This window comes from Parambassis ranga, chromosome 18 (genome assembly GCF_900634625.1).
Source record: "Parambassis ranga chromosome 18, fParRan2.1, whole genome shotgun sequence".
In the NCBI taxonomy this organism is placed as follows: domain Eukaryota; kingdom Metazoa; phylum Chordata; class Actinopteri; family Ambassidae; genus Parambassis; species Parambassis ranga.
The window spans coordinates 1224379-1246207 of record NC_041038.1 but is presented as its reverse complement, the minus strand read 5'-3'; the positions used below and the strand labels follow the sequence as shown (position 1 = coordinate 1246207).

Below are 21829 nucleotides of genomic sequence, written 5' to 3'. Positions count from 1 at the left end.
ATTTTATTTATGCACCAGTTTTTACAATCAGAATTGTCCGAGTTTAATAGTAAAAAATCCAGTCATCAGTCATCCAGTCCTTTATGTCCTTAAGACATGCCTGTAGTCTGAGTAACAGCTCTGTTTCTTCAGGCTTCATGGATAAATACAGCAGAGTATCATCAGCATAACAATGAAAGTTTATGTCGTGCTTCTGAATGATATTCCCTAGAGGGAGCATGTAGAGGGTGAACAGGATCCCTGTGGAACACTGTGATTAACCCTTGTATGTGAGGAGGAAACTCGTTAACATAAACGAAGTATAATCCAGATTTTTTTCTCTGAATACCAGCCCCAATGTCACGCTCTTCAGACGGGTATTTTATATTTTACATAAGGCCCTAATTACACCATGATACAACAGCTTCAAGTTTCACAATTGATCTGGAGCAACACCTGCTTGCACCTTTACCTGTGTCAGACACTATAGCAAATCAGACCAGGAGTGATGTAGACTAAATTATTATAAAAAAGACCCCACTCCTGCTAAATGAAAGGTATCAAGTTCACTACGCATGTAGAAGATGTAACAGATGTTATAGTCCCTTTATCTACAATGAAGGTTCACGTAGAGTCATGTGTGTTTCTACCCTGTATCAGTTTGCCACCCCCCTCGGCAGCACTGCCAGGACCAGCACTTATTCACTGCTTTTGTAGTACTGCCAACATAACACACCTGCCAGGCCTGTACATGTTGTACATACTTTTTCCTCTAAATGATCTGTACTGGCAACAAAAGCTATCACACTACTCATATGCTCATACAGTACTCCTGAAATGACTCCAATTATTTGGGAGATCCTTGATGAAATAAAGGCAAAGTCACTGGACTAAACACATGTGACAGACAACTCAAAAGTGATTGTAGTAAACGGTCCAGCCATCTCCTGCAACAGACTGAATGACACAGTACAAGTTTTATTATTATAGTCAACTGTTTTTCTCTAAGTTCCTGGAAGTGCTTGAATAATATAATTGTTCTGTTATGAGAAACCATTTCTAGTATACTGCATTTGTCCTGAGTCTGACACTGGACACCAGCTCCAATTGGCACCTACAATGCAGCATGTGCTTTTTGGACAGGTAGGCCTTCGTATGTTACTGGAGAGGATTATGAAAGCCCCACTAAATCTGGAAAGTCTAACAATTATACACACTTTTTAAGAATGTGACTAAAAATGTTGAGTAAGATAATATAGTTCTAGCTCATCATATTTACATGTAATGAACTCACATTAGAAAGTTAATTAAAAATCACCATCATCATCTTGCATGAATTTTCCTCTTAAAATATCAGTGATTTATTTATACTGAAACATCAGTCACTGTAAACAAGAGCACCCATTTAATCTATTTGACACCTTAATAACTCATGTCCCCACCTGTCCAAAGGGCCCATGTGCCCTATTCAATTTTTTGTGACGGTGGACAGAACATCTAAAACTAACCCTAAAATTGTGTGCTGGTTTTAAGCATTAACACATTGTGAAGCCATCCATGGCCTGGCCTGGCCTGGCCTGGCCTCTCCATCCAGGGTTTGCATTTACTGAGAACATTTAAGTATAAGAAATGATTCAGGATCCGAGGCCAGCACCACTTCATTCACATACACTACTGTATGTTCAGCACCTGAAATATATGTCAAACTGTACCAAAGCTGCATTCATTCAAGTGAAACAGTTCCAAAAATCTCTGCTGTTGCTCTCAGTGTGGTAACTTTAGTGCTGGAAAACACTATAAAGGTAAGCTTAGCTGATAGCAGCGGCAAACACATGTTACTGAGGCAGCTCCAGCTTTCGTCCTCAAGTGACCCGCAACAAATCAACCCATCACCATCTGACACCTGATATACACACTTAGCTAGAAACAAAGCTTTAAACTTCTGAATTAGCTTTGCAGCAGTTCTGATTCTTCATAGGACTGGGCACACTGCATCTGTGTAGCTAATAGGAGGAAGTGTGAAACGTGAGAGTTCTGATTAGCATTACGTTTTGTTCACACAGGATACCAACAGGCAGGAGTTATGAAAGGTGCCCTAAACGGTCCTGTCTTTAAATCTTAACATCTGATCATCTGTCACAGTGTGCCAAACTGTACAGTTTAACATAAACTTGTCAGATTGTGATTTCTAAGGTCACAGCTTGGCATGCAGCTCTGCTCTGCTGTGTGTATCCTGTGTGTTCAAGCCCTTGGTCTAAAAGCCACTGAATGTCTTTAAGGCTTCACTGTATGATGAAACTGTGAATAGAAAAGTCTTGAGACAAGGCTGTACTGTGACATATTGCATAAATCACCATCATCACCACTATAGTATTAAGAGTAAGCCATCAAATCTAAATGGTATTAGCATTATTTGTTATCCACAGTTATTACTGCACAATACTATTTAATTCCCTGTGTATGTCTGTGTGAAACACAAATCAGAGTGAAGAGGACTCAAGTGCAAGTCAACAAGTATATTTGACATCTGTGTGTGTGTGTCACCAGCCCTCAAAAGGGAGTGTTTAGGTGTGTGTATTGCTGTGATGGCGTGGAGGTGGTGGAGGAGGAGGTGTTAGGAGTGGAACTGTTAGCTAGGCGGGAGGAAGTGGAGGAGTCAGACAGCTGCAGCTGCTCCAGCTTCTTCAAGTATTCATCTCTGAGGGCCAACAGCTCTTTGTAGCGCTGCTCCACAGGACTCTGCTGCTAGAACACACACACACACACAAACTCATTACTGATGGTCACAGGTAGTGCCAATACAGAGTTAATAACACAGTTTAATTGTGTATCTTTCTGTCCATCCAGTGTAACAATTAAAGCCAAACATGGCGCTCTTTTAACTCACTGGTGTTTGGAGTGTATAGATCTATACTCTGCTCAGAAATGCTGCAAAACCTGGGAAAGAATTATATAGGCCATTTTATATTGCAGAGGCATAATGACGCAAAACATACACTGACAGCTACCCAACTGATCACCTAAACTCTTGAACATTTAAAAAAACTCATTTTGATCCATGTTCCAATTTTCATTAACCAAATGACTTGACTACCTTCTCCCGAAAAAACATTTCTGCAACATCTACGCATGCATAGACAGTAAAATAAATTAACCATCTTTTGGTTAAAAATGTCCTTGCAGGGCTCCAGCTTTATTTTACTCTGTACTGCACATTTAATTCCTGCCGCTAAAAAACAACTGGCCACTAACGGGCACACCTCTCTCTCTTCTTGTACACACACACTCTTGCGCACACTCATGCACGCGTACCCCCTCCCAAGTACTCACACACACTCACTCACTGCCCAGTTTTATTAAAGGAGACATGCCACTCTTATAACATCCATTTCATTAAGATGGGCTATATGCAATGTGTTTAGGTTTTGTCTAAAAAATGTTTTACTGCATGTTCAAAATTAATGATTTGCAATCAGTGCTATCAAAATGAGTGTGAGGGCTTCTAGACCACTGAGAGGCAGGTCCTTGGGCAGCTAATCACACTATATCATGACAAACTTCTGAGTCCTACCTGTTGCCGAATACGTGGGTTCCAGCGAATGTAGTATGTCACCCACAGCTCTAGGTGGCGCATGCTGGCAACAGGGTAGAGTACCCTGCCAGACTCCGGGGTGTAGAATGGGTTTAAATAAATATCCATCTTGCTGTTCACCAGAGACCACAGAGAAACGGTCTTTAACCTCACCTCCTGCACCAAAAAAATAGTGTAGGCATCAAAAGTTTGGCAAAGCCCACGACATATACATATATACAGTCACCACATGCTGTATATATTTGTATATGTAGAAAGGCAACTAAGAGCAGGCAATGTAGTCTTACATGCTGGTCTCTTGCACTCTCACAGTTGTAGAGGAAAGTTCCAAAGCGACAGCTGTAGAGATGATCCAGGATTGTCAGCAGGAGGTGCTCATTAAACTCAAATGCTGTAGGAAACTGAAGAGAGGACAGAACAGTTACAATTCAAACTTGGTGTCAGTCAGATCACACTTTATCTTAAATGAACAGAAACAGAAATGAGTAGAAACACTCCATACACCATTATTCTGCTAGAGTGCCTAACAGAACAGTTATAAATAATGATACAAACACATTACAGTACATGATTCCCCTTGAACACAGTAACATTTTCTGTAATGTAAATAGATGACTACAATTAACATTTATCAATTAATTATTCAATCTGCCTTTAACTGCAGATTTACTATGCTGTATTGCACATCCACTCAGTAAAGAAAAACTGTAAAATCCTCATTAAGAGACAAGCTGAGTAAATGGCTGAGACTTTTTGTATTAATCAACACAACCTTGCATCTATATACACCTCGTTTGCAAATTAAACACAGGTTCACACAATCAAAATAGGGCTGCAGTGAAAAAAGAACATCACCAACAAAACATTTCAGTATCTAGTGCCAAAAGGTGGAGAAATGGTGGAGTCTGAGGCTAAATAACCATGACCTCTGCAGTATGTGTTAAATGTACCTGCTTGGTCATCTGCCATACACAGTCGATGAACTGAACAAAAATGGGTGATCTGTCCTGGTCGGCATGGTTTTTGTCACCGTGACCTATCCTCTGTGTGTACAAACACACACAGAAAGAATTAACAAGAAGGTTAACTTTTTAATCCCTGTATATGATTCAGATTATTCTAAAACAGGAGATGTAAAACAGTTACTTACCGAGGCAAATTTGTGCCCAAAACTGATCCATTCCTTTTCAATCAGCACCTACAAAAGACAAAGGACAGCTAACTTAACATTCTGTCCAGCTTTGTTCTAAAGGCACAAAGGAAAACCATATAAAAACCCCTTTACAGTATAGTGCAATTAGAGCCTATAGAGCAAAAAAAAACATCACAATTCAACAACATGTTTTACTATGTGAGCAGCTTCTGACCTGGAATCCTCTGAGAGTGCGGTAGTGGCTGTCCAACATCAGCATGGCCAGGGAGGTGAGCTGAGCAGTTCGGTCCCAGCCATCACTGCAGTGCACCACCACTGAGTTTCCACTGGAGACCTTGTCTGCTACTTGGATGGCCCCTGACAACACCAGCTGGAAGCACAAGGATATAACTAAGACAAAGGTACAACACACCAGAGGTTCATGTGCACACAGAAAGATTTCCTGTTACCTTAATGTGTTCTAGCCAGTGTGTAGACTCTAGACTGGACAGCCAGTGGGACTCCTCCACATTTGGGTAGACGATATCTTTAAGTTTCTTCAGGGATTCCCTCATGACATGGATATTCTGAATGTCCAGAAAGATGAGCTCAGCATTTTGGTATTCATCACCCTCGTAGCCTCCTCCAGTGGCCTGGTGTTGCAAAGACATGAACATGTACAGGCATGAGGGCCACAAAAACTGGATTCATTGTCCAAAAGAGAACATGCACAAAAAAGTTATTAAAACAGTTTTTTCCAGGAACAGTGTTGGTCCTCGGGTGGTTTTGGGCTGGTGCCAATCATGCACAACTCAGGCCTAGAAATAGCAAATGACAACCAGCACACCCTCCTGGTGTTGGTCAAATGTCTCACAGAACTTTCTTCCCCCTGACCTTGTTGGCCACTGCGTTGACATTGGGCCGAGCATCAAATATAGTGAGCTTGGTGGTGTCGTTTGCCTCCCTGATCAGGTCCAGGTAGCGTTCATCGTCTTTATTTCTTTTACCAGACATGCCCACAAGAGGTTGACTGCAGCGGACGATTACTGCTTGATTCTCTCTGTGAATCCATGAAAGAACCTAAGGCACAGAGACATATATGCTGATTAACCTCTTACTTCCTAATTGTGCATTCATGAAATTTACAATAAATACAGTTGACCACAGTTGATGTACTATGTGGTGTATGTTTCCAATTCCTCATAAGTCAAATAATAAATCTAGAGTACTGATTGAATTAGTCAAATCAAATACTTTATTAGATGGGGTAAAATTGAATGTACTGTAACTGAGCAAGTGAACCTTTAAGTGGAAGTTTTTGTCTTTGAAAGGCACACCTGATTTTTTACATAGTTCAGTCTTGACCCTTACCGGTATGCGTGCTCTTGACCTGAAGGCAGCCACTCTTCTGAGGTCCTCCTCTTTACTTTTGAAGGGTACCGCCAGCACAGTGGGGTAGGTGTCACATAGATCGTAGTTCTTATTGATAAATGTAATACGCCACTTGCTATTAGGTAAACCCTGGGGAGAACAATGATCATTGTCAGCTGACATCAATACTCAGGAAAGCATGTCCTATTACAGTTTTTTTCCTTCTTACCTGCCGTCTAAACTCCTCAATGGGTTTGTAAATGTTCCAGCCGCTCTCACTGTACTTCTCCTGAGTCACGTATGCAAACAGAGACTGGATGGAGAGATGAGACTTTTTAACTTTTAATGTACAAGGCAAAATGGCAGTAAGACAGCAAGCGACACACACACACACACATACCTCTTACAACAGACATTAAAGGAGCCAGAGTAAGGCTCACAAATTTGATTTAGCACACATATTAACCAAGCAGATGTAGCTGTGATATGGGTAGGTGGCTGTGTGTCATGGCATATGAGGGGGCTGCAGCTCTGCATTTCAGCACTGAAATGAATCTGTGGCAATGAATGTAGGATGACTGTGTGTTCTTTCCCAGCTATACTAAGAGGATTGTGCATTAGCAAGGAATACATGTACATTACCATTTTGTTTACCTAATGCCATTACTTGCCAACATGCTTTGATGCCGAACGCATTTCACTGTGAACACTGAGGTAAAACTTTACCTTGAAGCATCAACACAGTGTCTACCTATATATCATTTTGGTCATTGTTGTGTTTTGGCCCTGAACCATGAACTAATGTTGTATCCAAGAGCAGATGCAGCACCCTGAATAATAGCAAAAATAATTATTTAATTTTTCCCAGTGTTTACAAAGCATATTTAAAACATCCTAAAAAGTATTAATGTATGCAGGAAATTACAGGGAGAAAAAACATCAAGTCATTCATAAAATATTTTTCATATCTTTTATTGACTTCTTTATATGAGTGAGTTTGTGAGTGTTAGAGAGAGAGGTATCTGTATCATCTGAATTACCCTTGCATGTGCTGCTAAAAATAATGTCTAAAATTATGTTTCCAGCCATCTCCCTATGCAAGAAAAAAAATTTTAAGCCAACAGATGGCATCAGATGTTACACTGGCTTACCAGACCGTGTGAGAGGGGGAAGGCATGTCTGAAGAGAAGCTCAAAGATATCTCTTCTGCTGTGGCCCTCTTGCTTCAAGGCAAACCTTAAGTTCCTCATGTCCTGAGGATAAAGACAAGATTAACAACTCTCAAATCAGCACTTACAAATACGTAAATGAATGCACCACAGATAACTTTCAAGGTAATAAGAAAGTATTTGTTCCGCACACAGATTGTGACTGACATATTTAATAATTTTTTACATCATATTAAGACTAATTTTGCAGTATAGTCTTTTAGGGGCACCTGAATCTGTTGTCATCTGGGGTCACTACATCCACCACCACCCAGACCTCAGACTAGTCTACATGTCTGCATCCACATCATGTCCTCTCTGGGCCAGTGCTGCCTCCAACTGCTGAGGAGACTGAGGTACTTTGGTGTGTGCAGGACACTACTGAGAACCTTTTATAGCACTGTGGTTGCATCAGCAACTTTCTACGCTGTAGAGACCTGCACAGGACTGAATTTTCAATTTTCCTGAAGCCTCTCTGACTACTGCTGACCCAATCCTGAAGCCTATCCCAACCACGGAGTTCCATCAGGTCCCGAGACATGAAAAGTTAGGCAATTACCGGGGCTATTTATGTGTATTTTTAAGAGAACATGAAGAGAAATATTCTCTAATGAATAGTATATAATTCATAAATATTTTTGGCCTGTGTAAAACACTGCAGGATTGATTGATCTGTTCCTGAATATAAGAGTTGTATTTATGTGTGTGTTGTAATCGTATCATTGATTATTGGTTGAACAAAAGGCCTTATTAGATTTTTAAGATCTATAGGCAAGATTAATAAGAGCTAGGGTATCAGAGTTATAAAATGTAAAACAATTAGATACAAAGAATAGGATAAAGCTTTTATTATTACACAGCACTCCTCTCCTGATCAGTGTAACACACATTGAGCAGCTTGGAACACAGCTACTGTGCCCTTACCATCCTCCATGTCCACTCTGTCACTTTGCCTACAACAGCCTACTCCTAGCGAGACGGGACCATAGACCGGACGGGACCCGGCACCTTTATGCATGCCCGCCCGCTCCCACCCAAGGCAATGTTACTCCCGCCCGATGCCATAAGATTTGCGTCGGGTCCCGCGGGAATTCCCGCAAGTTGCAGGTCTCTACTACGCTGTGGTCTGGTGGAACTACAGAATAGGATAAGAAGGAACTGGATAAACTAATAAAAAGGACTAGCTCTGTCATAGGTTGTACTCTAGACTCAGTAGACTAAGTGGGTGAGATAAGGATGTTAGCCAAACAGTCAAGTGTCCAGCAGAACTCCTTATAGTGTACAGGGTATAAGGCTTGTACCCTCTGTATGAGACAGTAGGGTCTACGGTAACACCTTCGGCTGCAACCTGCTGCACCCACAGACCAAGAAGGAATGTTAACGAATGTCCATTGTCCTGACAGCAGTCAGACTCTAGGACATCTGTGTATCACAGAACTGCTGTGTTTCCTCCACCTCAGTAGAACCACCTACATCCTAAAGGGCAATATTATTATATTATATAATAATCTTGGACACTTATTCAACCACCTCAACCTTAATAGGTTTTTGAAAATACTTTTTACATAGGCCTTTTTCTTTTTCCACTTAATTGTCCAGTTGTAATTTACAGAAACAGTATGTAACCGAATTAGAACAAAGCACACACAAACCTTGCAGGTGATATCCAGGCCATAGGAGTTTTCTCCTCTGCTTGATGCTCCACCCATCTTCTCCACTCGACTGATGGCACCCAGAGGAACGTCTAGCGTTACTGTCACATCCTGTAACATACACAGTGAGCATGTTATCACACTCACCTATTCACACAAAATATGACCACCACCATGCTGTTTTTTACTGATATGATAGGATTTGTTTTTGCGTAACAACTATAAATATTCAGTCAGGGGAAAAATTATTTAACACCCCTACTGATTTTGTAAATTTGCCCATTAACAGCTAGATTTTGAAAGTAAACACACGCCCCGTTCTCTCGGAGTTCACCCCGAAGCCACGCCTCCCATCCAGTCTGTGAATTCGGCCATCATGCACGTACCTCTCTGGTGCGCGCAGAGCAGGAAGATAGTGACAACCAGCCAATACTCCGCACAGGGGCGCCTCGTAGGATTGGCTGATGTTTTTAGCATTTTATAGCTTCCACAGATGATTAATATTCTTCGTTTTAAAGCGAAACTGCCGAACTAATTGGTTGCTATCGGATTGTAAAGAGAAGTTAAACTAATTTTAACAAAAAGTAGTTAACAGTAGTAAACATCAGAATGAAATCTCCTACCCTACCTTTAACAGTTAAGAGACAGAACAATAACAAAAAAAACAGAAAATTAATTTTAAAAAAGTTATAAATTAATACAAATTTATATGGATTAAATAATTGTTATGGGCAAACTTACAATATCAGCAGGGGATCAAATAATTTTTCCCCAAATGTATATAAATGACAAATAGAATAGAAGAACAAAGTATAACCAAATTTTGTTTGTAAAATGTAGGATGCTTAGGTAATACAAGATCAAAACCGCGAGGATAGTATAGAGGATAGAGGATATCGTATAGCGTGTTATTTAATGCAATTGCTTATAGACTGTATGATAGCTTCCATCAGTTTCACAAATTATTAGAAAAAAAGTGGGTGGCCTCACATAACAAGACTTACAGTATCTGAGCTCTTGAAGTAAAGTCTGTAGTTGGTGATCAACACTTTGCCTTTCACAGCTCCGTTGAATGGACAGATGTAAATGATGTCTTTATCTAAAATGGAGATCATCAGATTAAATCATTCTTTTATCTGAGCTTGCACTCAAATAGGTTTTCTTTTAGGTCAAATGTCAGTATTGTTAGTAAGCTACAGGCCCTTTAAATAACCAAACATGCACAGAAAAGGAAGTACAAAAGGAGAAGCAAGTTGTGCAGCCAAGGTAATCTATATAAAAACGTTCTTTGTGATAAACTAAGAACGAAGCCATTTAACACAATGTTGCTAAATTTAAACTAATCACAAGAGAAATTACAGTTGGTATATCTGCCAGCACCAAATATATTAAATAGGCAAAAAAAGACAAAAGAAAGAAAAATTTACTAGCAATCAGAATTTCTTCACACCTAACAGGGTTATACTCACCAATAATTCTGTCTTCTCCTGGCAATAGAGACACATCAGCTAACAACTCCATCTTCAGAGACTCTCTGGGGGTCTACAACACACATCATTGCCTAGATTACTATTCATTATATCACCATTACTCTTAGGTTACTCTTGTGACAATATTGTGCTGGGGCTGCTCTCCAAATTATGTGGAAAGCAATGATCAAAAATACTTGTGGCAGCATATTTTAAAGTTGTGATCAAAGTAAAGTTTAATGGAAATTTGGTTTGCAGAGGTTGGTGAACAAGCCCGATGCCATTCCTAATAAACAGAGGTATTACGGTTTCTGCTTTGAAAATTTTGAGTGCAAACACACAACACAAAATCCACTTACACTGGGGATGTGTAAGGCGTTGGAGTTGTAGACTGAGACTGGTGAAGCCATCGCTCAGCAAGGGGGCTTCCACAGGCTAGGAAAATGAGACACTTGCTGTGAGAGATATCATTTGGGGTCCTATTTTTTGTATTTTTGTACAACGCCAGTTTTTCTAAACCTTTGAGACACCAGTAAATTTTCACAACAGCCTTAAGAACATTATACAATTTCCAGTTAGCACAGATACAGTGATGATTAGGAACATGTGAATAATATATTGGAACATGTGAGTGATATATTGGCAATGTTGTTCTAGAGTCGTGTAAGTGAATTCAGCACCTAATTTATGAGGTTGACTCAGGTTAAGAACCCATTGAGCACAAATGAGCCCACTTGTGCCATTCGCTTGTACCATCAATAATTAACTTCTCTAGTCCACTTCTAATATTAAATTACAGTTTCCAACAATACACACAATAGTTAGAAAAAAGAAAGGTGAGTAAGAGGCATTCACTGAGCTAGGGATATTCATCTGCTCATACTGCTGGATGTCACCTGTCTCGTAAATGTAACCATACCCACACATTGTCCAAAAATCTAAACAATAAACTTCTCAGCTCCCAACTCAAGTAGAAACTGTGTCAAAAAGTGACACCAGCAGGTAGCCAGCTAAACTGAAGTGTATAGTAAAATACACTACAAAACATTACGAGGTAGATGCAATGTACAGAGTAAAGTAAATATAAAGTATATCAAGATGGGTAGAGAAATGCAGCAACACTGTACAGTTTTGAACTCAAATGATGTACCGCTAACTTACTGTCAACACTTATTGACAATACTTATAGTTGTTACTAACTTGAGATATAAATAATCCATCTGCACTGACATTGGCTTCAAATGGGTTTACACATTCTTGTCACCCAAATAAATGGCTGTAAATGGCTTTCAACTGTCCTTCAACCACAATCCCCTGTGTACTACAGGTTTGTCTTTTACTTATTTATATCTTCCTGAAGCTATTCTGCTAAAGAGGGTGTTGGGAGGGAGGAATATTTTACTACATTATAGTAAAATAATATTGATTATTGATAATTGATCATTCTTGACAATTAGGGGGAGTGGTGGAATAAGTATTTAGATCCTTGTGTTAAGTAAATGCACAAATATCACACAGTCAAAGGCCTGCACTGAAACTGTCGAGTGAATAAAGTACCGAAATATAACTAGAAATGTGTATTTAAAAATTACTGTATTATATCAAATAGACACAACTAGGGTATTGTGTTACTTTATATTATGGTCAATCATTGTTAAGACTAAGCTGAAAATCACATTGTCAAAAAGTTCAAGTGTAAATAACCGTTATATAGTTCTACTAGAACCATCTAAATCCTTTATCTTTACATCCACAATGGGTTTAAATACTCAAAATATTTGTAAACATTATGGATTAATAAGTGCACATCATGGGCATTTAGTCTGTTAAAGTGCATCTAAAGACTAAAAACAGTGCAAAAAGAAGATGAGTCCGAGTACTTTCTGAAGTGACAGTAAATGAAACTACCAGCAATGGGTGCTTCCTCATTTGGTGAAAGGTTGTGACAGTAGAGTGGAGTTTGAAGAATTAAAACTGGAAACTATTAGACTAACTGTTCATAGTATTTACAATAATGCCTCTCACTTATTTTATTTTAAATCAACAGATAATTTAGCTACACACATTACTGAAAATTTCATGGTTTTATATCAGGTTATCAGGAGCACAAATCCATTAAAAATTTCCAGTCAGCTCTGAAGATTTTGTGACACAAAGCATATAAAACATTATATAGTGAACATTTGTGAAACCTGTAAAATTATCACTGAAATTTGGTCTTTTCTTTATCCCTTTTTTGATGCCCTGAGGGCACTAAAACACCTTGTAGAACTATAGATGCAAATTTAAATTCCTTGTTTTGGTCAGCTTAACTAAATTTTTTCAGATGGCAGCTTACTGGACCGCAGTGAACCTCTGCATTCATCAAAGATATAGCATATGCAACAGAAGCATTCAGTCCTCTGACCATCACCCTACATGCTCACACACACTAAACAAACAATGACACCAGCAATCAGGAACAGATCATCTTGACGTTAAGCAACATCTTTGCAGCAACAAAGCAATTATTACATGAGTTTTGCTACATGCAAAATGGAAAAAACATTAAGACCTTGGGGAACTCAATGGTCATTACGGCCATGATTTACACAAATATGACCTGTGGTTTTGCAGTTTAGGTTCTGGCTGGGACCTGTGGTTTTACAAAAAGGGTTCCGGCTGCCACTCAAACTTGTATGATATCAACTCTGCCAAAGATGCTAAGCGGGGATTACACATCTTAGAAAAGATTATTAAAGATTAACTTTCAGTATTTTTGTGGTGTATTGTCCCTTAGGAGAAGTACGGGATGCCGTTTCACATGCACTTTAAGCTGGGCATACATGGTGCGGTTTTTGATCAGATTTTGACCCGAATTTGAGTTGTATGTTTTTTTTGAGTCGGGCCAAATTCCAGCATTGTCATCCATCTTTAATCGTGCAGTGTACAGAGGCTCACGAATTTGTGAGTTTTATATTTTAATCGTGATGGTTTTGCACAGTTTGAGCAAGAGATTTGGCCCAATTACAGCCTAAAGTCTGTGCTCATGCGTTAGCAGAACCCGCTCAATGTCGCTGCGCCTACACAACTGTGTTACATAATAAACATGGTGGGAACCACACAGCGTTGGACGGAGATGACAGAGCATCTGTGTCCAAAATCACTTCCTCACTCCTTACTCCCATATGGGCAGTTCAATTTACAGCACCATATATTGAACTTATTTGGAAAACTTCTTCAAGCACTACCTTCATCATTTTCTGTTGCAAATTTGCAGTCACAAGTAAAACATGCCGATTCCTGCCAGCTAAACAAACTACATTGCTAACAATTATATTTTGTGCCATTACAGCCCAATAAATGTTTTTTGGCAACATTAATAAAACAAACACAAACGGATCAAGTTACATTCGTTAAATGATCATTATAAGACAGATAACGTAACTTCCAGTCCTGTTCTTTTCGCCGATCGGCATGATGGTAGGCCACATATTGCGAACTCGGATGGACACTATTTTTCATGATGCATGATGCGGAATACAATAAGGCCTTATACGGGGTCTAAAAGTTCTTCACATTCAGACAGCACTACAAAATATCAAAGGCACTATAGGGCCATATATGGTGATTGGGGAGTGATTTCAGTTCAGTGTGATTACCTGAGCACAAGTTGTATGTAGTGTGAGCAGTGATGTCTCACCTTAGAGTGTGAGCACGGAAATTATGAGCTTTGATTTGACATTGCTTACATTTTACTTGTACTGTGCGAGTTGGTATTAAACAAAAACATCCCCATAACCACATAGTGTATACCCAGCTTTATGTTTCTTCCACCACTTGCATTCAACAATGAACAACATCAGGATCACAGCTAAGTGCTGGGTTTCTGAAAAAAGTGGGCAATACAGACAGAGACAGACCTGACAAAACCTCAGGCTAACTCTGAAGCTATTTTAACATGATTCAATTGAACAGTTTTTATAGATTTTATAGAGCCTAAGAGGTTACCATCAAGATATGACCATTCCTTAGTTATCCCACTCTCTCTTGTGCTTTATGTTTTGGGGGAAAAAATTGACACACTGCCAAGCTAAAACCATTCAATTAAATGGGCCATGCCAATGTTCTGATGTGGATTCAGTAACGAGAAGCTGGTGCAGTAATCAGCAGTCCACACAGTCCACCTGTCAGGATGCTACATTTCAAGAACTCCAGCGCCTGAGCTGCTAATGACCTGCTTATCCACACATCTGCAGCCGAGAGGCACTAAGAACAATTTATAGTGCATTACACTCATAAATGCCGCAAAACACTTCCTATTCGACAAAACCCACTACAGGTGCCAATGTTTAATTTCACCCATGAGCACAAAAATACAAACACAGTATGGCGGAATGATAATAGTCGTGTTGCAATTATAAGATACGACAGCTACCATTCCCACACAAAACAAAACCAAATACAGAACAGTGTGCGGTTTCGACAACCAACATAGGGATATGAATACACAGCCCAAGTGTACCTTTCAGTTTTTCCTATTGCACTCGACGTCAGAACGTTGGAGAGTTTATGACAAAATCTGAGCACTGTGAACAGCTAAAGGTGGAGTGGAACAAAGCTCCTCCAAAATCCCTGAACACAACTTTTCCAACTTGGCCATTCCAGCAGGCACAGCTGTGGAGTTGTACCAGGAAATAGCGTAGGCCTAGACAGAACGACAGCTCGTTCCACAACAAATTCAGGCCATTTCTGACCTATAGAGCCCAGAAATCTACGGCAAAGCCCTCAGAAGAACACTGAAAACTCACTTAGGTGGCCGCAATACGGCCAAATATCTTTACTTACCCGCAAAGTGCGATTCTCCCGTGGCTGAATGTCGATCTGTTTCCCTCTAGCCCACAGCAGGAACTCACATTGCGTCACGTGCCGATCTGTCATGGCGCGGATTGGCCTGTTGTCAAAATGGAGCTCGCAAAGAGTACAGGGAAAGGTAGTTTTCAAATGGTTGCCCTAACCTCCTTTTGTTTGTGCAGTCTTAGTTACAACTGTGGATGCTTTCTTGGATGGTATGCTCTAATGAATAGAAAACATTGTTCCAGTTTATTATTAAATAGCAATTTATTATCTTTTCAGGAGTTTCTGGAACACCACTGGCTGCAGCTTCCAGACAGAGTTATGCCACCTTCAGAAGTTTTCTGATGACTCTGTCATAGTTGGATGTATCGACAAGGGTGAAGAGTCTGAGTACAGGACTGTGGTGGACAGCTTTGTCATGTCCTGTAGAACCATCGGCTCCTCAATAAGGGTTGATGGAGTAAGGGATTACAGGTACCGGAGTTATGTAATTAGAATACAAAATATGAGTAACTGTATTCCGTTACAGTCTAAAGAGATGGTAATTAGATTACAGTTACATTGTTGAATCAGTGGATTACACGACGGTACGTTCATGTGTTTATTTACTGCTAAATAAAACAAGTCAGAAAAAAAATGATTGTGTTTGTTGCAACAAAGATCTTGTTTACATCAGATGTCTGACTTTCTCCTGATCTTTCTCAGTGTGGTTATGTACGTGTGTATGATGGTGAATATTCATTGGAGAGAGAGCTCTTACCGTCAATACAAAGTGTTTGGTCAAAGCTAAAGTTTTAGGGCAAAAAAACGGACAGAAAGCTGCATGCTGTGGGCAACAGAGAGGACAATGCAAAAAAATGATACATTGAAGGACAAAATACATTTTAGGACATGTACGGTAATCTGTGTTCTGTAACTGAATACTTTTAAAAAGTATCTTTCCCAACACAGTGCTCAATGTGACAAAGACAAAGGAGCTGGTTGTGGACCTGAGGAGGACCATGACACAAACGGCTCCTGTTTCCATCAGCGGGCACAGTGGACACTGTGGAGGAATATAAATACTTGGGAGTGTTTTTAGACAATAAACCCAACTACAGCATTTTACTCTCATTTTATGCGGCCAACACTTCTCCGGAATGAACAAAAGCAAAAAATCTCAAAGTTAAATCATCTTTTGCTTCTATACTTGCATTTAATATGTATTACATTTAAGGTCATGTTTTGCAGTATACATCCCCAAACTGAACTGTTCACAGAGAGGTAACAGGAACTCTAACTCGCCAGTTGTCGCTTTTTGCCATGATCACCAACAGGTGTTGGGTCTCATATGGTCAGTGGTACACAGCTGTTCAGTTTTACATTTCATTCAAATAATGTACACAAAATACACAATAAAGTTAACATTCTGTATGTATGTATATGAATATACTGTTGGTATACTGTGGATTAACATTTTATAGCCCAACTGGTTAATCACGTTATTTGTTAATGCTTGTTATTCACATCATAAATAAATAAAAAAATACACTCTCAAAACAGATGTGTTAAAAATAACATATCATGTGTTAAAAATTAACACATCAGCGTGTCTAGTTAAGGACAACACATTTTGTGTTGCTTTTAACATAATCAGTGTGTAAGCACATCTAACACACATTGTGAGTTAAATATGTCAACACAAAGATGTGTTAAAAATAACACAAAGATGTGCTATTTATACAAAATTCGTTTTACTTTCTAATACAGAATTTATATGCTCAAAACCCACTAGAACACTCAAATTTGCATTGAATTCAAGTGACCTTTATTCAAAATAATTCTGTCACTGCAAAAAAAACATGAAATATAATTTCATGGCAAACATTAACATACATCAACATTAAACAATGGGATGACCTGTAAATGATCACTGCAGGGACATCAGGTTACACCATCATAAACTGCATGACCACATAACAGGCAGTACCATTAACTATCCTCTCCCAAATTTTGCAAGTAAGTAACTGGCTCAGGTGTGTCACAGGTAAAGCAGTTAACAGTAATGCAAATTTAGACAATCAATTTGTATCTGGGATTAATATATAGTGCATTTCCACTGAAAGATGACAGCAAGTCTAGGGGTCTGATGTCTGCTATATCGTTTACATTTATCATTTCATACTCATCAGTCCGCTCCACCACATATGAAAATAGATGGACATCAAAATATTTAACAGTTAAAATTTTGAGAAAAATTAGCACCTCTTCCTTTTCACAATTGGGAACCATATGTAAAATCTCTCCAAACAGACGCTCCTCTCTTGCATCACAGTTTAAAGCAAGAACACAACCCATTTTATATGTCTGACCATGCCAACAGATAGAGTGAGCCACATGAATTTTGTTGCAAGTGCCAATATCATACCCATGTTGTTTCAGATTTTCAATTAACAGATTACTTTTTTCCAAAGATCCAACCATCACTGGAAAGCCGCTTGGTACAGTCATTTTTTTCATCAGTGGATCACTAAATTTCCAATTATACATACTTTGAACTTGATTCTTGTAAGCCAAAGTCTTAGAAATATTTATGAAATTACACACAACATGAGCATGCCTTTTCAGGGGACCATGCTTACTCTCAAATCTCATACACCATAACTTTAAAAGTGGGCCAAACTTTATCATCATGCGCCAATAGTGAGTCATAAAATGATGTTTTGGAGTGAGTGGTCTGTCTGCATGCCCATTTTGATAGATGTGAGGTTCTCAGGAGATGGTCTGATCCTTTTGGTAGCTGTTATCCAATCCTTGGCGGACTCTTCTTCCCCTTCTGAAATTGCTTGTAATGTTATAGCTACTCCAGAAGCCTCACTGGACTTTCCGCGTTTGCGATAGCGTCTCTGATCTTCATGAAGGTTTCTCCGCAGTTCCTCAGTTTCAACTCAATGAATCCACAGTGGGACACTGGATCATAAAAGTGCTCCTGGAACACATTTAAGCAAAGGAAATAGTTTTTATAAACGGCATTTTCACCATTTTTATGTGAGTATCATGCTATTGCTTTTATTATGAGCTCATTTCAGACAATGTTTTCTGTACCTATTATATCAATTGACTAATTTATTGATGTTGAACACTACTAAATTTGTTTGTTCAACTTAATTTCTCCACGGCAATTAATAAAGTTAATCTTAATCTTAAAAATGTGCAAAAACATACATTTACAAACATTAATATCTCAAAGTGCATTTCATTTTAACTCACTTGATTTTCAGTGCAACTGAAATATCAAATATCAAGGAAGAAAAAATAAGATGAGGAAAACACAATAAAATTAATACTAATAGCTCTATAATAATAATCTCTATTACCTCAAAAACTGAGATACCTAACCTTAACTTATCTTTAACAATAGATTTATAACAAGTCGTACAGTAAGCTTAACTAAATATTGCTATGCAAAATTGTAATCAACTGAATGACATTTGTTCACACTTACAAATCCTTCATTCGCCTCTTGTATCTTGATCTTTAATGATGGGAAGATTGTTGTTATGCTTTTAGCCAACATCAGTTTGTCAGCATTGGAGGGGTAACTGAAAGCAAAATAGAAGATTTTGAGCCCAGAAAAAAATTTAAAATGCAATAGTGTAATAAAGATTACATCAAATTTTAGTATTATGTTATGAGATAAGATAAGATAATCCTTTATTATGTTTCATTTTGGAGCACATGTACTATAAAAAATGATGGTCTAGATGAATGATCAATCAACTCACAATCCCCGTCGCTCAACCAGATCGCTGACACCTGTTCTCACAAGGAGTTTTCTGGATGCCAGAGAGAGCGTTCCAGATTTTTCATATTCGGCAAGTACACTTGGGGCTTTGTTATTAATTAGCACCACCAGATTGGCTGCATCAAATCTGTGCACGCCATCATTTTCTCCTTGGCATTTCTGTGAAAGCAGATTACAACACACATATTGCATTATACACACCCTCTTCCATATATAATAAAACAACATCTGTAACCAATAGATATTGTAAATACCTCCAGTGGACCACTCTGACAAGCTTCACTAGCACTAGGTTCAGTCTTTAAAAGAAATAAATGTCAATGCTAATTGTGAAGATTGTGTGACTGTAAACACTCATTATCATAATGACACGTACCTCCCATTGACCGCCTGCACCTTCAGTGTGTGGTTGAGCCTTAAAGAGAAGATGATGTTATTAACTGACCTAGAGGGGCCGAGTTTATAAAGAATGTGCACAGGTTCAGGTTGGTTTTGTGCCATTTTTGGAAATAGAGTAACAAAGTGTACCTGATTTTGATTTGCCTCCACACATTCAACTTGGGTCCCTTGTGTTGATAGAAAGATGTGATATCTATCCAAATCCTTCAGTTCCTCCTCATTCATGTCAACATCAATGTATTTCATGAAATCAGTATTATACTTTAACAACCTGTCAAGCACACAGCCAGTTTGCTGGGCTAGGCTTTGATCAATGAGATCCTTGGCACTGTTAACATGGAAAATGTTTTTAGCAACTTCTGTCTTATCTTTAAAAGTGGTTACAAGGACTTTGCTGGGTTGCAGGTTATCCTGTGTGTTCTGGAAGAGGAAGACATAGTTACAATAAGATAATCTGAACTATCAACACAGCATACAGACATAAAAAGAATGATGATGCAACTGAGACACTTTTTTCTATAAAATAAATGTCAGAAACACAAATAAGTATATCAAATTACTTATTTACACAATATTATTACTTGATTTCTTATTGTCACTATATAAATCAATTTTCAGAAGTGTCTAAAATGTCTAAATGTTTTGTCACTGAAATATTTGTGTGGCAAAAGAGCGCTGTTTACTGTGAGCGTCTGAGAGTAATAACTCTCCTGTTCACCCGGAACGTCTTCGACGTAACTTCCGGGTTAGCGTAACAAAACACAGTAACGCTAATAAGCCAAATAAACGTTTCCAGTAAGAAATAAGAGTGTATAATAGGGGTATACAAAACAACGCACATTCCGACTAAGATAACGGTCCGCTATGCCCCATTATTGCATTCAGAGCCGCTTTTCAGACGTGTCGACGATCCAGCTAGTCAGGGGAGCTACTCCTCGTCTTCAGAAGACATCTTTGATACACTATGTCAGAGCACAAAGGCTCTACAATTGGATATTTGAGCCCCTTGTGATATCGCTCGATAGTTTTGATTGGACACTGACCTGCCCATAGAACAGCCCATTTACAACGCACAAGCCTGAAGTGTCCTCTTTTCGAGGAAAAAAACAGAACGCCTCTAGCCATTACCATTCCTGAGATATGAGCGACTTTGTAAGACATACGCTCTCATGTCTTATACGACATGGTCGACTCCCCCCTCCCCCACACACCACCGCTCTCCCCAACACCGCGGCGGAGAGAGCTCGCGCTAACAGAAGGGAGATAACCAGACCCAATTCAAAAACGAAGCGCCGTTAAAAACACACACCACCACCAGTCCCAATTTAATGTTAGCTATCCCCACCGCGGTGTCGGGATTAATCGTTAATATCCACCGGGTTTCATGCCGTGTTCAAACGAGCGACTATATAAAGTTCAAGTCGAATTTATGTTGTGTAATTTCGTTAATATGGTATAACACCACAACAGAAGTCTGTCTTGTGCTAGCTAGCTTGAAAGCAGTCCTGCTGAACAAAACGTAAACTGTATCATGAATTCCCTTAAAATGCGATTTAGTTGGTGGATTATTTACATTCCAAATTTACCCTGACACATTACAGTTGGATGATATATTAAGTTAATATATTAATGAATACTTACCGATTGGTAGTGGTGCAGACCAAGCGAGGCACCCTCCATCTTCTCTGTGGCGCATAGGCCAAATGATTAAAAAAGGATGCCCCCTTCCCGCCTAAACCTGCTACTGCACGGGTTTACCTGGGCTGAAGCACAGGGGTCTTCTAGATTAACTGTAACTAAAGGTCAAATCAATTTAAAATCCGTCATGTAAAATAACACAGACTGTGTTAAACTGCCCATTATAGTAAGTGTGTTAATAATTTTAGGCTTCTTAACACTTTTTGTGTTGAAATCAACACAAAAAGTGTTAAACATGTGACAACACATTTTTTGTGTTATTTTTTAACACATCCTTTCTGAGAGTGTATTCTTTTTTTCTGCTACAATGACAGGCTCACATGTCATTAAATCATTAGCGTCTTCTTATTAAACCGCCATGCACCACAGCCCTCACTGAAAGGCACATTTTACCAGGGTACCCCCACCCAGCTAATTAAAAATACAGAGACCTACAATACATATGTGCAGTCTAAAAGGTATCATAACATGTTAGCAACACCGTTGTAACAGACATAGTGTAAAAGAGTGAAAAGCTCCAGTACCCTGTCCTCTGGTGTAAGGACATTGTTGCCATCAACAAATAAGACATGCAATGATGAAGCTCAGAAATATAATTAATAAAATGTCAGGTGACAACTTAATCAGGGTAAAAACTTGTTGTTCTCATATCGCTTCTTTGTGTTTTATCCCTTACAAACCGCATTGGAAAAAAAATGTCTCATAATGA

The 21829-nt window shown here is 39.0% G+C and overlaps 2 protein-coding genes across 3 annotated transcripts; both read right to left on the bottom strand.

The window, feature by feature from the left end:
• Positions 1-1226: 1226 nt before the first annotated feature.
• On the bottom strand, positions 1227-15341 carry mtm1 (myotubularin 1). Of its 2 annotated transcripts, none has more exons than XM_028429019.1 (16): positions 15231-15341; positions 10763-10838; positions 10404-10476; positions 9939-10033; positions 8935-9045; positions 7226-7327; positions 6304-6387; positions 6075-6224; positions 5598-5783; positions 5174-5356; positions 4939-5094; positions 4722-4769; positions 4522-4614; positions 3859-3972; positions 3551-3727; positions 1227-2724 (listed from the first exon to the last, which is right to left on the bottom strand). In XM_028429019.1, exons 2-16 carry the CDS (start codon positions 10811-10813, stop codon positions 2530-2532), a joined length of 1818 nt encoding a protein of 605 aa, XP_028284820.1. In that variant the 5' UTR covers positions 10814-10838; positions 15231-15341; the 3' UTR covers positions 1227-2529. The 2 variants fall into 2 exon arrangements, with proteins under 2 accessions (XP_028284820.1, XP_028284821.1); XM_028429020.1 differs by having other exon boundaries at positions 1227-2721.
• Positions 15342-17087: 1746 nt separating this feature from the next.
• LOC114450886 (uncharacterized) lies at positions 17088-21114 on the bottom strand. The gene is made up of 7 exons (XM_028429309.1): positions 21064-21114; positions 19552-19842; positions 19400-19438; positions 19278-19322; positions 19004-19182; positions 18724-18820; positions 17088-18207 (listed from the first exon to the last, which is right to left on the bottom strand). Exons 1-7 carry the CDS (start codon positions 21100-21102, stop codon positions 18079-18081), a joined length of 819 nt encoding a protein of 272 aa, XP_028285110.1. The 5' UTR covers positions 21103-21114; the 3' UTR covers positions 17088-18078.
• Positions 21115-21829: the final 715 nt, after the last annotated feature.